This window comes from Lissotriton helveticus, chromosome 7, assembly GCF_964261635.1.
Source record: "Lissotriton helveticus chromosome 7, aLisHel1.1, whole genome shotgun sequence".
NCBI lineage: Eukaryota > Metazoa > Chordata > Amphibia > Caudata > Salamandridae > Lissotriton > Lissotriton helveticus.
The window spans coordinates 1,193,830,411-1,193,845,492 of record NC_136068.1 but is presented as its reverse complement, the minus strand read 5'-3'; the positions used below and the strand labels follow the sequence as shown (position 1 = coordinate 1,193,845,492).

Sequence of the window (15,082 nt, the reverse complement as noted above, 5' to 3'; positions counted from 1 at the left end):
TGTTATGTTTTTTTACACTGAGCTGCCTAAGTAAAGCGCCGGGACAGTCCTATCGAGTAGCCGTGCGCTATAGAAATAAAATTTAACATAACATAACAAAGTACGTAGGGCAATATTTACTTTAATTTTGCCACAAGAGCAGCACCAATGGCGTTTTCTGCACTGTTAACCTGGCCCCTTAATGACTATCTCATCATGCAATCTCCAAACTTTCACTCAAGTAAAAGAAAATGATAAACATGAAAGCCATAAACACAGAAAGAAGTTAAAATGATCATACACCATCAGCATAAATTGATATATTTTCGATACAAATGCACATACACGTGTTTTGAACGCGGCATGCAAGGCCCAATGCTTCATTAGCACAAATGTGGAATTCTCAGGTCTTACTCTCACCTTGCAGTTTTGTTGAGAATAAAAGAAAGCCATTCGTTTGAATACATATGCAACATTTTAATGTAAAATGAAAGATAGCCATAATGAAATATTGCTGAACAAAAGGGATATAAAGGTCACTGGTACTGTTTTTCATTTTATTTATGGTTAGATACTGTAAATATTTAATTGAAGAGGGCAACGTCAGATACACATCACTGAACAACAGAAGTTCAAAGTATTCATTTAAACTGAAATATAGTCTCATTCCTGATGGCTTTTAGAACATTATTTCAAACATGAATCAGGATGAAAATTAATTGATTTATCAATGTTTTTATGAAGTGTTGGCATGTTGTCTAATGGACATGCCAGGGCACCTAATAGGTTAACTAGGGAGAATAAATATAAAATAAACATGCTCTTTTTGTATAACTAAAAGTAGTGTGTTGTCCTTTACTTTCCCACTCAATTTGATTAAAATGTAACCTTGGCTACAGATGATCAAACCTATTTACAGGTAGGCCCCAGAGACCAATTTGGTACAGCACAAAACTACCAGTATATATGAATGGAACCAATTATGTTTTTTCATAACCACTGGAACAAAAATATGCATTTCATATATGCAGATGAGATATCCAATTTCTAAAACAGTTTACTTTCCCGCTTCAATTTTGATGGAAATCTGTAAATTTTCTTTCATGGTTAAAACATCATAAATGTTTCAAAGTGCGTTCTAATTTTGCGACTTGAATATTGTAAGCCACCAGACCATTGAATGAAAAACCTAAGTAAAATGTCACTTTCTCATTACCTTGAGGTACTGAAGAAATGTTTAAAGGGAGAATTCTGATCTTAGTCTTTTCACAGTGGCCACATGCAAACACTTTCCCATCCTCTGTCCAACCAAGAACTGGTTTTAGCACTTTATGCACCTTGTGCATTTTCAACAATTCTTCGTTTTGCCATTTCATTTGCCGCTCATTTAGTGGACCTTCAATTAATTTTTCAATCTTGCTTCTGTGTACAATCTTGTGAATCCCACTCCCCTTACTCAAGAAAAATAGAACATTTGTTCTTTTCTTTCTGACAGGGATATTTTTTATTTTTATTTCATGCAAGCGCCTCATAGTTTGAAGTGCTAATGTCAAAATGTCATCTTTTTCTTGACTGGGCTCTAGATCTTCCAAATCATCTGGCCAGTAAAGCAAAGAAAGCAGTAAATAGGCGCTTGGTGGATAGGTTCTCCTATGTCTAAACCATCTACTGCTAAGGTGCCTAAGTTTTTGAAAAGATAACATTTTATGTGAATTAGGGGATACACAACATAATGCAATATGGCACAGAATGTAGTTTACCAGCTCAAAGTCTTCAAGGCTTTCTTTCTGTACATCTTTAGGATAGAGGCTTATTATTTCTTCTAACTTCACTGCAGATCTTTCATCTTTGAAATCTGACAGTAAAGACAGTATTGTGGTGACGCTCCCCCCACCATGCCTATAAATATTCATGTGTCTCACTAATTGAGATACTAAAGCTGGATTTTTTAATTCTACACTATCATCATTCAAGAGGTGTTTGGAACAAAAAAACTTGGCAAACGCTTCTGTTTTTCTTGCTAACCATTTTCTAGGGCTGTAAATCTGCTCTTCACTTTTCTTGTGTGGTTGATCATCTTCATTCTTATCAATCTGAAAATAGCTTAGATCTTCTGAAATGTATTCTAGTGCGCGATAAATATTATCATACAAGCCTTTCAGATGGCTATGAAACTTGGTCCAGGGTTTAAAAATTTCTTCAGGGACATAATCTGTAAGAAGGTAACGCATAAGTTTCACATTTTCACTTTCCTTGTTGGATTGAAACACTTCCAGTGAAGAAAGCAACTTCAATAACCGGCATCCAACATCAACCTCTGAAAAATATGCGGAGGTGTTTATAGAATCTAAGTCTGATTTTGCTGCGTTTTCAGATGCCCTGAAGCATTCCATGGCTTTTAGGGCAAGTTGAATTAATTTAAACACCTCTTCTGATTTATGCTCACCTTTCTTTTTGTCTATTAAAACATTGAACCATTTACTGTACACCAGACCTTCAGTATGCAAAATATATAAATCATCTGGTGAGTGTAACTTTGCCTGTTCTGCCCATTTCTTTGCATCATCAAATTTTTCATGAGAATAATTCAATCGGGCAAGTTGTTGTGCAAAAAATGGATCTTTCCCAAATCGTTCATAGGCAGCTTTCAAAAGATCAATTGCTTTATCACAGTTTTTTTCAGTATCACATATATGTTCAATAAGTGGAGAAAAAAAGCTGTCAACACTGTCTCCTCTACTTTTCTTATAGCGCCTTAAGAAAAGATCTCTAATAAACTTCAGAAAGTCATCTTTTCCAAACCTGTGCTCAAGAAGAACTCTTTCCTCCAGAAGATCAGCTGCAATTTGACTTTGAGGGCGACTTCCAGAGAGTTGTTGTAAAATTTCCTTTGCAACAAGGGGGTGTATTATATGAATAGATGAAATCCAAGTGGTAGGCTCTGTTATCTCAATAAAGATAAGTTTTGCCTGGTCACTTAAACAAGCTTTAAAATTATACTGCCTTAAGCAGTTTTGGTAATCATCTGTGTGTGCCCCTAGTCCCAAGAATGCTTCACAGTGTGATAAAGAGATGTACGAATTTTGTACATAGAAATTTAATAAAGCAACATACCTCATCAGTCGAGTGACAGGTGATGAGTGGTCAATCCCTTCCAGCACATTTACTACAAAGTTTCTAACATACTGTTCATTAAATTCTTCACTCATTAAAACAAATGTTATTATAAACTCAGGTTCAAATTGGCGACAGAGTATTACTGCTTTATTTGCAAAAAGTCTTTTTTCATCTCCTTTCAGTTTGTGAGTAACTGCAACAGTTTCTAGTGGAGATGCTTTGCACAGTTTTTCAGGGTCATTTGCTCGCTTACAGCTCATGAGGATGAAACAAGGCTTTGAATGATTAATCTTTTTACAAACCATGGCATCTGCTAGTTCATATTTTAAATCATCGATATATTCTTCATCACAGTCTTCTACAAGGAGGAGCACTGGGAGGCACTGATGGATATCTTTTTCCTCATATTCTCTTAACTTAACTGCATGCTGACAGACAGTTGTAACGGGACATGATGTTTTCAGCACTGCGCATCGTAAGTCTTTTCTCTTTTTCCAAAGAACCTGCCGTGCAACAGTACTTCCCCCACTTCCTGGCTGGTGTGCTATTTTTATTCGAGCTACAGGAAGCTTGACAGTGTTTTCATGCAAAATTCCATGCAGTATCTTGTCAACTTCTGAACAAGCCTCCCGCTCTATAACTTCTCCACATTTCTTTTTATCCGCAAGCCAAAAATTCTTCCAACTTACCTTTCCCCCACGATAAAAAGTACTTTCTATTTCCAGTATTTTTTCATCGCTCAAAAGGTCTAGCTTTGTAGAATCACATTCATCAATGCATAGTATTTCAAGTGAAAACATTCTCTCTTCTTCCGGTGTTGCTAAGACGCACACGCCTTTTGTAGAAACTGGCAAACGTCTGGAAGGGGCAGTAATAAAAGGCAGCATATTCTGAACTGTGGCATCAATATGACTCAGTTTCATACCAACAATACTTCTATGATCAATAGTCTCCAGGCTGCATGATGCCTGGGCCAGGCTTGCCCACTTTGCATAATTTTCTTTAGACTCTGAAATACAAATTATATCATCCATTCCACTCATTTCTGCATAGAATTCATGAAAGGTATCTACAATTGGTTTTTCCACTGGAGAAAGCAACAAGAAAAGAACAATAAAAGACCCTTTGGGAAGAATTTCATTACATATGAAAGAAACCGCTTTCTTCAAATGTTTCTTTTTGTTTTTAACCCATGTATTTTCATCACAATACTCGTCATCTCCAGGGTAATTACTACGCCCGTTACAAAATATCCAACTGGTTTGAGCAAATAGGTTCAAATGTTTCTTTAATTCACTTGTGCTCATTCCACTTTCATTAGTATAGCTTTTCGGTGAATGCAGAATTGTTGCATGGTGGTCTTTGTACTTGAGGCATAGCCCTGATAATTCAGAATCTGCATCAAAATCAAAAACACAAAATATTTTTTTCATACACATCAAAAAGGTTATATTCTGCAAGTCCTTCTTTTCACATTTATTTGTGACAAGTATGTACCATAAAGTATCATCCATATATTTCTTGCCATTAGTTAACAGAACTGATAATTTCCTTCCCAAGTCTTCCTGTGCTTCAACAATACATGTACTTTTAGACTCTGCCTGCTTTCTTCTGGCATCTTTCTCCTGCAATTCCTGAATGAAAGCAACATTTTCTTCTTCTTTCACTGGCTCTGATTTTGTCCCGATTCTCTGATAGATAGTTCTCTTCTCATGACTTACCTTGTTTGAATTTTCATTAAATTTTGGTAAGCAAACTTGAAAAACCTTTCGTTTCACTATGTCAAAAAGTGGTTCGATGTCAACTTCAATAACAAATGATTGTTCTTGAGATTCTTTGTTAATAACTTGTATAAATTTGGGGGGATGAATGCAGAGCCTTGCAGCATTTTGATCAGATGATGATTTAAAACATTTTTCAATATAATCTAATGCATCCACATAAATATCTTTTTCATATACAGGAATACCTACTATTTGTCCATGCTTCCAGCCTTTGTTCTCCACACTGTCCATTACACCAAAGTGTATTGTGCCGTTTGTTCGAACATTCATACAGGCAGAGCCAAATCGAAGGACCTCATATGCAAACTTTGCTTGTATTCTTGTTCGATCTAATCCCGAAGCAGTGGCAAAGGATTTGTATTCGTGACATGGAGTTATTAAATCTATTATGCCTGTTTCTGGTGGTAAGATTCTATTTTTAACATATGTAAAATGAAGGACTTCCCTCTTAAAAGGGTGAAATGCACCTAAATTTTCTTCTACATTGCTTATACCCTCTTTAGTTGATTGTAGTTTTTCTTTTTTCATGCTCACTTTTTGGTACTCCTGGATGTCAGATTCGGAGTCAGATACACTCTTTTGAGTTGTGCTTTGATTGTCAGTTGTGTTGTTATGACTCTTGTCCATAGCAGTAGCATAATTAAGAACAGACGAAGCAGCATCTTTGCCAACAGCAGATCGGTTATGAGACTCGGAATCATGGGGTACTTTAGAAACAAGCTGTACAATACTTTCCGATCCCACCCCAGTATTTTTGTATGTACATTGTAAAACAAGTTCATTTCTTTTTTTTATAAGAAGTTGTATTTGTCCTTCTTTCATGCCAATTTTTTTCAGAAACTCTTCATTTATTTCTTTTAGGGCTGGTCCAGTTACTTCCTCATTAAACAACCTTTGTATGTACTCATTTTTAATGTGTATGCTCTTCAGCCAAGAGCTCACATGGCTTTCATCCCATTCCTCCAAGGTCAGTTTATCTTCTGGAAATCACACAAATGTATAATCAGAACATGTTTAAAATAAAAATACTCATGTAAATATGATTCTAAAACAAACCAATACATACCCATTTTCAAATGAACATATTTTCGGACACTGCCAAAAACACTGCTAAAAAAGAAAGAGCATTCTATAAGAACTTGTGGGCATTTTATTAGTCTTTAGCATCAAGTTAGGTTATAGAGTATTCAGCGCACGTTCAAATGTAGCTGTCAGTAAGTGCAGACAAACATATTTTGTTTACTCAGTATGGCAATCTGTTGTTTTTGATATTATATTCTCATTTAGCAAAAGATGCATATTGTTAAGCATATGTGCAGAAATAAATGAAACATTCTCTAGACAGCAAATTCAGACATCCTCCACATTGAAATAGCATCTATCATTTAAGCCTAAGTTAATAGATTTAAATAGTTATGCTTTTTTTAGGTAAATCTTGTACATTGTTACTATGGATACCTAATATTAACCCATCAAAATAGGTACAAAGTGGGAAATTGCAGGAGCTGTCAGGAAATCGAAGGCCCACTTGGCAGATGTAACCAACCGTTTCTAAATGAGGGGAAAGTCTTCAGTTACACGATTCTTCATTGACCCACTGACCAAAACTAACTTTCTGAACTGTCATGCCATAAAGTTAGAGGTTGTTCACTAGCAAAAAAATGTATAGGTTATAACCTGGCCTAATTTAGCTTATGAATAGAAATAATCCTGCACGCAGACACACTTTATACAGCCACACGCAAACACACCACCAGAAATGGATGCAAAGGCAAACAAACAGACTTTATCACTCTGCACACTGAGACTATCACTGACAGGAATCTCTGTGAACCACATGACTACAGGCGTGTGCAGACATACAAAATAGAGAGGGCAGCTAATACACACAAAGACCACAGGGGAACAGGTACCTATGCACTCAAGTACCACAGACCCACAGTCACCAATGGACATCAAACATATACACCAATCCACAGATAGGATGTGTTGAGGTTTATGAAGTGCAAGCCTTGCTGCAGTGCTGCTCATTGTGCAGGAATTGAAATACTCCTAGTCATGGACAATTATCAAAGAGGAAAGGGGAGATGTGACTCGTTTATGTGGTGCCTAGTGTGGGAAGATTCTCGTTAGCCCCTATCATCTCCTGGTTAGTATCCTTCTCCTAGTCTTTAAACCCTGATGGTAAGCATCTTCCTGCTTACTAAGCACACTGACAGACTCATACTGAATCGACTGCTACAGCAAGCGAAGTGACTTAAATCGAAGTTGGACATGTGGGAGGGTCATAAGAAATGGGATGATAACGACAAATTGTGTAATGAGATTACCAGTATGAAAGCCCTACCCCCCTCATTTTCTCATCCCAGTCATGAGAATAAAGCAAAACAGATCCGACCGAGAACAATCATCCACCAAATCATCTAACCAGAAAAGGCACAGCCTATCCACAAGGAAAACTAACCACACCCAGAAGGCCAACTCAGGCGTCAAAGCATTGAAGTCCAAAGGGCAGGATGAATCAGAAGACCGTTAAGAAGAGCAGGCCATCAAAAGAGAAGTCTTTGAAACAAATTCTACCCCCACAAGAGATTAAACTAAAAGGAAAGTGGCCAAGGAAGCTATCATGCCAGAGTTTTGTGAAAAGAAAGCCAGAAGGGACCACGATGCAGCAGCATAACAAGGGAAGCAATGCCCTTAAGCAGAGCTGCATTCACCAGCGAATGCAAACTCAAAAGACAGAGACTAACTCGGACCACTTGGAAAAGCTGGCAATATAATACAATACATTGCTTTTGATAAGCATGCAGCTACCTCTGAAGAGGCGAAGTGGCTCTAGAAGAAAGATCACCTAAAAGAAGCTCATTTTTATTAATTATTTGTTGAGAGCAACTATCACCCAGCGGACATCTTGGCACTGATAACTTGTATCAGTATAAAGAACTTCTATTAAAAGGTTACAACTGGGGCTACTTAGTTACAGCCGTCCTTTGCCAGGGGAAGAGCTGTGTCTTTAAGTTTTTCCTAAAACTTAACAGGTTTGTACCGGTTCTTAGAGAGAGTGGAAGATCGTTCCATAGTTGAGCAGCTCTAACCTAGAAAGCTTTGCCTCCCAGTCGTTTCTTTTTAAACGAAGGTACAGACACCAGGCAGGCATAGGATGATCTTTGCCTTCATCCGGGCCTGTAGTGTTCAACCTTTTGTTGTAGAGACTTGGGTCCCATGCCATTTTATGCCTTGTGAAGTGTGCAGAGTGCCTTGAAAGAGCACCGTTCCTTTACCAGAAGCCCGTGTAGTTCCTGCAGTGTTTAGTTTGCAGAATCCCTTCTCCCTTTGTTCAGCGCTAGCTTGGCAGCCATCACCAGGAATGACAGTAATCCAGTCTGCTCAATATAGTGGCCTGTACCACAGGTCTCCTAAAAGGCTGTGGAAGCATGGGAACAATTTTCTTCAAGTTTCTTAGGAGTCCATGGCATACCGCTACTATTTTATTGAGATGAGTCTCCATTGAGAGATTATCGTCAAATTGAACTCCAAGATTTTGTGCAGAGTCCATCGGCCATGGCTAAAAGTTAGACGGCAGAAAAAATTCTAAAAGATGTCTAGGCAGGAGTCAAAGAGTAAGGTTTTTAAGCTCGTTCTGGAGACAGCTTCAGACGGGCCATTTCTCAATAGGAAGAGCATTCCACAACTACGAGGCAAGGTAAACAAATGATCTACCTACTCTTCTGACCTTGTGAATGCGGGGGAGTTGGAAGAGTTTAAGTTTGTGGGATCTCAACAATCTCTACTCGACATAAGGCGTAAAACGGTGCCTGAGATAGAAAGGGCCTTTGTAGGATTAAGCCCTTATGGTGAAGATGAGTGCCTTAAAGTGGATCCTTTTATTCACTGGAAGCTTGTGTAGATGACGTAAATCTCCTGACACTGCTGCCCAGGGGGACATCTTGAGAATAAGCCAAGCAGCAGCGTTCTGAATGTTTTGAAGATGCTGCATCAGAACAAGCATTTGCAATGCAATAGGTCTCGCATTGATGCGAGTTTGAGCTATTGACATTGCAAATAACAATGCCTTTTATGTTTGTTTTCTTTTTAAAAACATGAATAAAAGGCATTGTCATTTACAATGCCAATAACTTAAACTTGTGTAACTGCGAGACCTATTGCATTGCAAATGCTTGTTCTGATTTGGCTAGGAGGCTGGTGGGCATCTTCACTGGAACAGACGACCATGGATGGTGACAAGTGGTTTAATAGTGCACCCCTTTCTATCCGAGAGGTCTGCTTCCTATCTCACGCCTGCAGGTGGGGGGCTAAGGTCCTCTCTTTTCCTCTCATTGAATATCCCTCCGCCAAGTACCCAAATACTCAACATGGCTGGTTGGTGTTGCCCCCAGGGCCACATCCACTAATGTCCTGGTCCATCTATTCCTACTGGCTGATCTTGCATATAGCTCTTGTACGTTTATACATCTGTAACAGAAATAAGACTAAACATATGTAGTTTAAGAGGTTTATTGTCTGGTTTCACTTATAAGCAATTCCTTCTAACATTCGGTTTGTGCTCTTCATTCAAGGTGGTACACCTTCGGCCTCTGAGCCAGTGAAAATGCTAGTGAAAGTTCACTGCTGACTTTTTCACTAAACCTCTTTACTCGGTGCCGTTCTCTTCCAGTAGCTTAAGTCATTCAGTTGTATAGGTGGCTTGTCACCTGAGGTTGCGGTACCTTCCCTAATTCATTTGCACTGTGCGGTCCTATACTGCTGCTACAGCTACCCGTTCCTCAAGCATTCAGTCCAAACAAAACTGGATGCATTCTTGTTCCAGTAATCTCTAAAGAATACCAGGTAACTGTACACTTCTGGGAGCCATGCTTCATTCCAGTGCTCAAATTTGTGCCGGTGTTAAGCACCTGCACTTGTTTCTTGACACAGACACAAATTTATGACAGTCCTCCGCAGAGTGGCGCTGTCTATTTGTAAACACCTGCAGACAATTGAACATTGCAAAATACATAAGAAAAACAATACCAGCACTTCCAGGTATTCTAGTAGCTGCAGATGGCCAAGAATAGTCCCATAGTGCTACATCTGGAGGAGTGTGATGGTAAGTAGATAGCATTGGTATTTGACAGGCACAATGGGTGGTGAAAGCTGAGTGGCCTCCTGAGAAATATATGGGGCCTGCACTTATTCACTGTATCATTTATTCTACAAAGACCTGTTCTTCATAAGAAGCATGGGCGATAAGTGGATAAACAATGGACATACTTTCGAGCAGGTACATTTCTTCACATCCGATCATTATCACAAAACTCAAGATTCCAATATGTTACAGCACATGTAGTTGCTTCTAGTGAGGGCTAGAAAGCTGAACTAGGTCTATGGAGAGTAGGATGAAAAAATCTGACTCTCACGGCTCTTTACTCCTTCCATCCCATAGAAGTAGCAAGAGAGATCAATGTGGCTGTGGCCTAACAGCTAGAACAAAAACAACAATTGATGGACGGAATGTTGCACAATGGCAAACCGTTCACCCCCAGTCACAGATCTGGGTTTAATCCATCGTTATTTTGCTCACCAAGCCACCGCAGTTCAGACATTGCCATATGCAAATCAGTCTTGACCCTGTGCCTCATGGGAACAGTCCAGCCCGAACTGCCAAGCCATGTCTTTCCTTGACCGGAATCAAGCATCCTAGGACCGGTTTCGGGCTATCAGCCGTCATCAGCCAGGATAGCTTGATTCCAGTGGCATGGAGAGCACGGGACTCACGTCTGAGCATACCCGCCCCACGCGGGGTGACAAATGCAAAAACAACTATTGATGGACGGAATGTTGCACAATGGCAAAACGTTCACCTCCAGTCCCAGATCTGGGTTTAATCCATCGTTATTTTGCTCACCACACCACCCAGTTCAGACATGGCCATATGCAAATCAGTCTTGACCCTATGCCTCATGGGAACAGTCCAGCCCGAACTGCCAAAATAACGATGGATTAAACCCAGATCCGTGCAACATTCCGTCCATCATCTTGTGTGTTTTGCTGTTCACCCTATGTGGGAAGGGTATGCCCAGACGTGGGTCCCGTGCTCACTAAGCCACTGGAGTCAAGCTATCTTGGCTGAAGACGGCTGATAGCCAGAAACTGGTCCAAGGATGCTTGATTCCGGTCCAGGGAAGAAATGGCTTGGCAGTTCGGGCTGGACTGTTCCCATGAGGCACAGGGTCAAGACTGATTTGCATATGGCCATGTCTGAACTGGGGTGGCTTGGTGAGCAAAATAACAATGGATGAAACCCAGAATTGTGACTGGGGGTGAATGTTTTGCCATTGTGCAACATTCCGTCAATCATCTTGTGTGTTTTGCTGTTCACCCTATGTGGGAAGGGTATGCCCAGACGTGGGTCCCGTGCTCACTAAGCCAGTGGAGTCAAGCTATCTTGGCTGAAGACGGCTGATAGCCAGAAACTGGTCCAAGGATGCTTGATTCCGGTCCAGGGAAGACATGGCTTGGCAGTTCGGGCTGGACTGTTCCCATGAGGCACAGGGTCAAGACTGATTTGCATATGGCCATGTCTGAACTGGGATGGCTTGGTGAGCAAAATAACGATGGATTAAACCCATATCTGTGACTGGGGGTGAATGTTTTGCCATTGTGCAACATTCCGTCCATCATCTTGTGTATTTTGCTGTTCACCCTATGTGGGATGGGTATGCCCAGACGTGGGTCCCATGCTCACTAAGCCACCGGAGTCAAGCTATCCTGGCTGAAGATGGCTGATAGCCAGAAACCGGTCCTAGGATGCTTGATTCCGGTCCAGGGAAGACATGGCTTGGCAGTTCGGGCTGGACTGTTCCCATGAGGCACAGGGTCAAGACTGATTTGCATATGGCCATGTCTGAACTGGGGTGGCTTGGTGAGCAAAATAACGATGGATTAAACCCAGGGAGTCTTCTAGCAGCTGTTTCAAAATAGGATTAACCACAGGGGCAGCAAGTTGTAAGATGGCTGAGGGGAGGAGTCCAGGGGGGAGCCAGACATGCAACTTGCAAGTTCAGCTGCTCACTCCTCTAAGGTTATGGGGACAAATTTAGAAAGTGACAGACCGGAATAGGAGTTGGAAGTAATAATGGGACTCTGTACTAGAAATTGACAATAGATGGGTTTTGATTTTGTTTTAGGTTTATAATCTCTTTATTGAATTTTAAACACATTTATGCAGCATAAACCGAACATCTTGGATCTACTGATGCACATCAAGACAAATGCTTGTTTAAGCGTAAACAAAACCCACATAACATCCCCCAAACCGCCAACTAAACCCCTCTGCCTTGCCTCCCTTACCCGCCCATCCGGTCATGCCCACCCCTCCCATCAGTGTACATCTATGCAACCCCTTGAGATTCAGTCTGTAGCTGATTCGTGAGCCTTAAAATTCGTAGGCATGTGAGTTTGTTAAACTCTGCAGAGAGCATCCTTATGTATGGTTTCCATAGATCTGGGCATGAAGCTCCCTGATTAGCAAGGAATAGAGAGATGCGCTCCATGCCTAAGATATGCCATATGCGATGTAGCCATCCAGTATGTGTGGGAAGGCGAGTCGTGCCCCAGAACGCTAGTATATGTTGCACGGCTTCCCCAAGAGCCAGGTCTATCTGTTGGCCTCTACGAGATTAAAGGGGGAACATAAGGGCGTTAGGTAGTCCCAGGAGTGTAGGCCGGAAAGCGAGGAAGTTGTATATCAAAGCAAGCATCTATCTCACTGATAACCTGATCCCAGTATCCTGATAAGTTTGGACAGTCCCATAGGATATGCGTCAATGTTCCTTGCACCTCGCATCCCCGCCAGCATAGGGGGTCTTTAGCTGGGTTCCCCTTGTGGAGCCTAACGGGCGTGAGATACCAATAGGTGGCAATTTTGGTGGCTGTCTCCACACCGACTACATTTCTAGCTGTGTGTCTAGCTCTACAATAGATATCTTCCCACTCTCGCATTGTCAGTTACCGGCCCAACTCGTGTTCCCATTGTCACTGACTGGAGGATTTAACATTTGCTGGAGGAAGCTTCAGCAAACTATAAAGTTCCGTAATTAGTCGGGTATCAGATGATTTGGCTAGCAGCCATTTCTCACAGGCTGTCAGGTGGCGCTGTGCTTGTGGGCGAATATTTGGTTGCATCACCCAATGCCTAATTTTCTGGTATCTAAATCGTGCCGTCTCGGGGAGCCCCTGTTGTTGGCGAATGTCCTCAAAAGATGAGGGGACTGTGTTAATCGAAAGAAATGTCCAATGGACCTACTGCCCACTCTGGTCCACTCATGGAAGATTTTTATGTCCATCTGGGGTGAGAAATCTGGATTAGCTACTATGGGTGTCAGAGAAGATGGCAACATTGTGAAGGCCTTTTTCCCCAGCTACCTTGTCCCACACCGATAAGGGAGTTCGTATAACCAATGATAGATAAAGGTTTGGAGGATGGGCTCGTCTAGAAACAAAGGGAATTCTCCATAGGGGTACCCCTGCTATTGCCCTATCCATAAATAGCCAGTGCTTCTCTGATTTGGAACGGGACCATTCTACAAAAGATCGTATCTGTGCTGCATAAAAATTGTTCTGCAGGTTTGGAATCCCCAGTCCCCCCTCTCCTGGGGGTCTATAACTTAGTTCCCGGTGCATCCGCGGTGTCTTATCGGCCCAGATAAACTGCACTATATCTTGTTGAAGAGAGAGGATGATACCTGGTGGGGACTCTAGCGACACTGTCTGGAAAAGAAATACAATTTTGGGTAGTATTGTCATTTTTATTGTCGCAATGTGGCCCAGCCAGGGAAGCTTGTATGATTTCCTGCAACTAAGGTGTGCCTGTATCTGTTGCAGCAATGCGGTGTAATTCAGTGATAGTGTGTTGTGGAGATGCAGCGAGCCTAATTCCCAGATATGGAATTTCGGCCAGCGCCCATTAGATGGGAAATGCCTCACGAAGGTTCTCCAACGTAGAGGCTTTAACCTAGTGGTTCCCAGTCTGTGCGCCGCGGTACCTCAGTGCGCAATAAAAACTACCCAGGGGCGCCGCACACCAAACGCACAGTTAGGGAACCAAATTCATTTGTTAATCCCGTCCTATCAATTGTACTTGTTGAGAAAGTCCGTGATCCACAGTAGCATTGCACGCCTGTACACAAACAGGGAAATACTGCTGAGGGGCCGCCGGGTTGGGCCAGAGTCACTCCTAGTGTTTGAATATAAATCTTCGGTGGCAGCTGCTGCGGGGAGACCTGGGCTGAACCTTGCAAGCTGGGTTTAAAAGAGCAGGCTGAGTTGATGGAGAAAGAAGCCTGGGTGGAGAGAGCGGCTGACAGCAGAGGCTTTACAAGGGGAGCAGAGAGGAGGCGCAGAAGTCACCAGTGGAAGCCTTTACTGAAGTGTTATTACATGTTCTGAACACTGTGATGGCAGCTTTGGTAGAGCTGGAGACTGGATAGTGTGTTTGAGGAATAAACCCTGCCTTTAAAGCAGCCTTCAGTGTACAGCTGCTTACTATTGACCTGGGTTTTTGTGAAGTAAGAATCCTATGAATCTTCACGATTAAATAAAAACTGGATTAACACACCGACTAAAGTACTTCATGTGCACAGATTCGAAGAGGACAGACAGGCACGCCCCCTCCCCCTCCACAGAACTTGTTGGGTAAACAAAGATGTTGGTTGCAGGCACCTTAAACTCACGTTATTTTAAATTGCAGCACATTTGCAACATTTAAACATGCAAGAACATATTTACTACCACATTTGTTCTTTTTGCAAATTGAGTTGCAGCAGTTGTATATAGATCCTGCAAATGCCCACTATTTAACAAAAAGAGCACTTTAAACAAGAGTTTTCCCTTTAAAACGAATATGTTTAAAATCTTATAGTTTAAAAACAGAACTGCTTGCTGTTATATTTGGTAATTACATGCTCATTCATTTGTGGTCCAAACTTGTGCCAGTACTGTGCTTAACCTACTTAGAGCTTTGCGTTATCACCTGAGCAGTTTCTGCAGGGGATCACTTTCTGTGTGTCTCTGGGTCACAGCTTTTGCATCTCTCTGCTGTAGGGGCGACAGTGCCCCTGTATAGGTCCTACCAATCCTCTTGTAGTAACACCACAGGGCAGTGAGTACCTGACCCAGATAACAAAGAAAACTACAGAGAATAT

General features: G+C 41.5%; 1 protein-coding gene across 6 annotated transcripts in view; it reads right to left on the bottom strand.

Moving 5' to 3' along the window:
* Positions 1–522: 522 nt before the first annotated feature.
* LOC144770102 (sterile alpha motif domain-containing protein 9-like) overlaps positions 523–15,082 on the bottom strand; it is a 554,812-nt gene continuing 540,252 nt past the window's right edge. For 4 of the 6 annotated variants that reach the window (XM_078654353.1, XM_078654354.1, XM_078654357.1 and 1 more), the window contains 2 exons: positions 5,947–5,990; positions 523–5,860 (listed from right to left, as the gene is read on the bottom strand). In XM_078654353.1, coding sequence (XP_078510479.1) covers positions 1,095–5,860; positions 5,947–5,990 — 4,810 coding nt within the window. In that variant the 3' untranslated portion in view covers positions 523–1,094. The remainder of the gene's footprint in view (positions 5,861–5,946; positions 5,991–15,082) is intronic. The other 2 variants (XM_078654355.1, XM_078654358.1) reach the window with 1 other exon arrangement.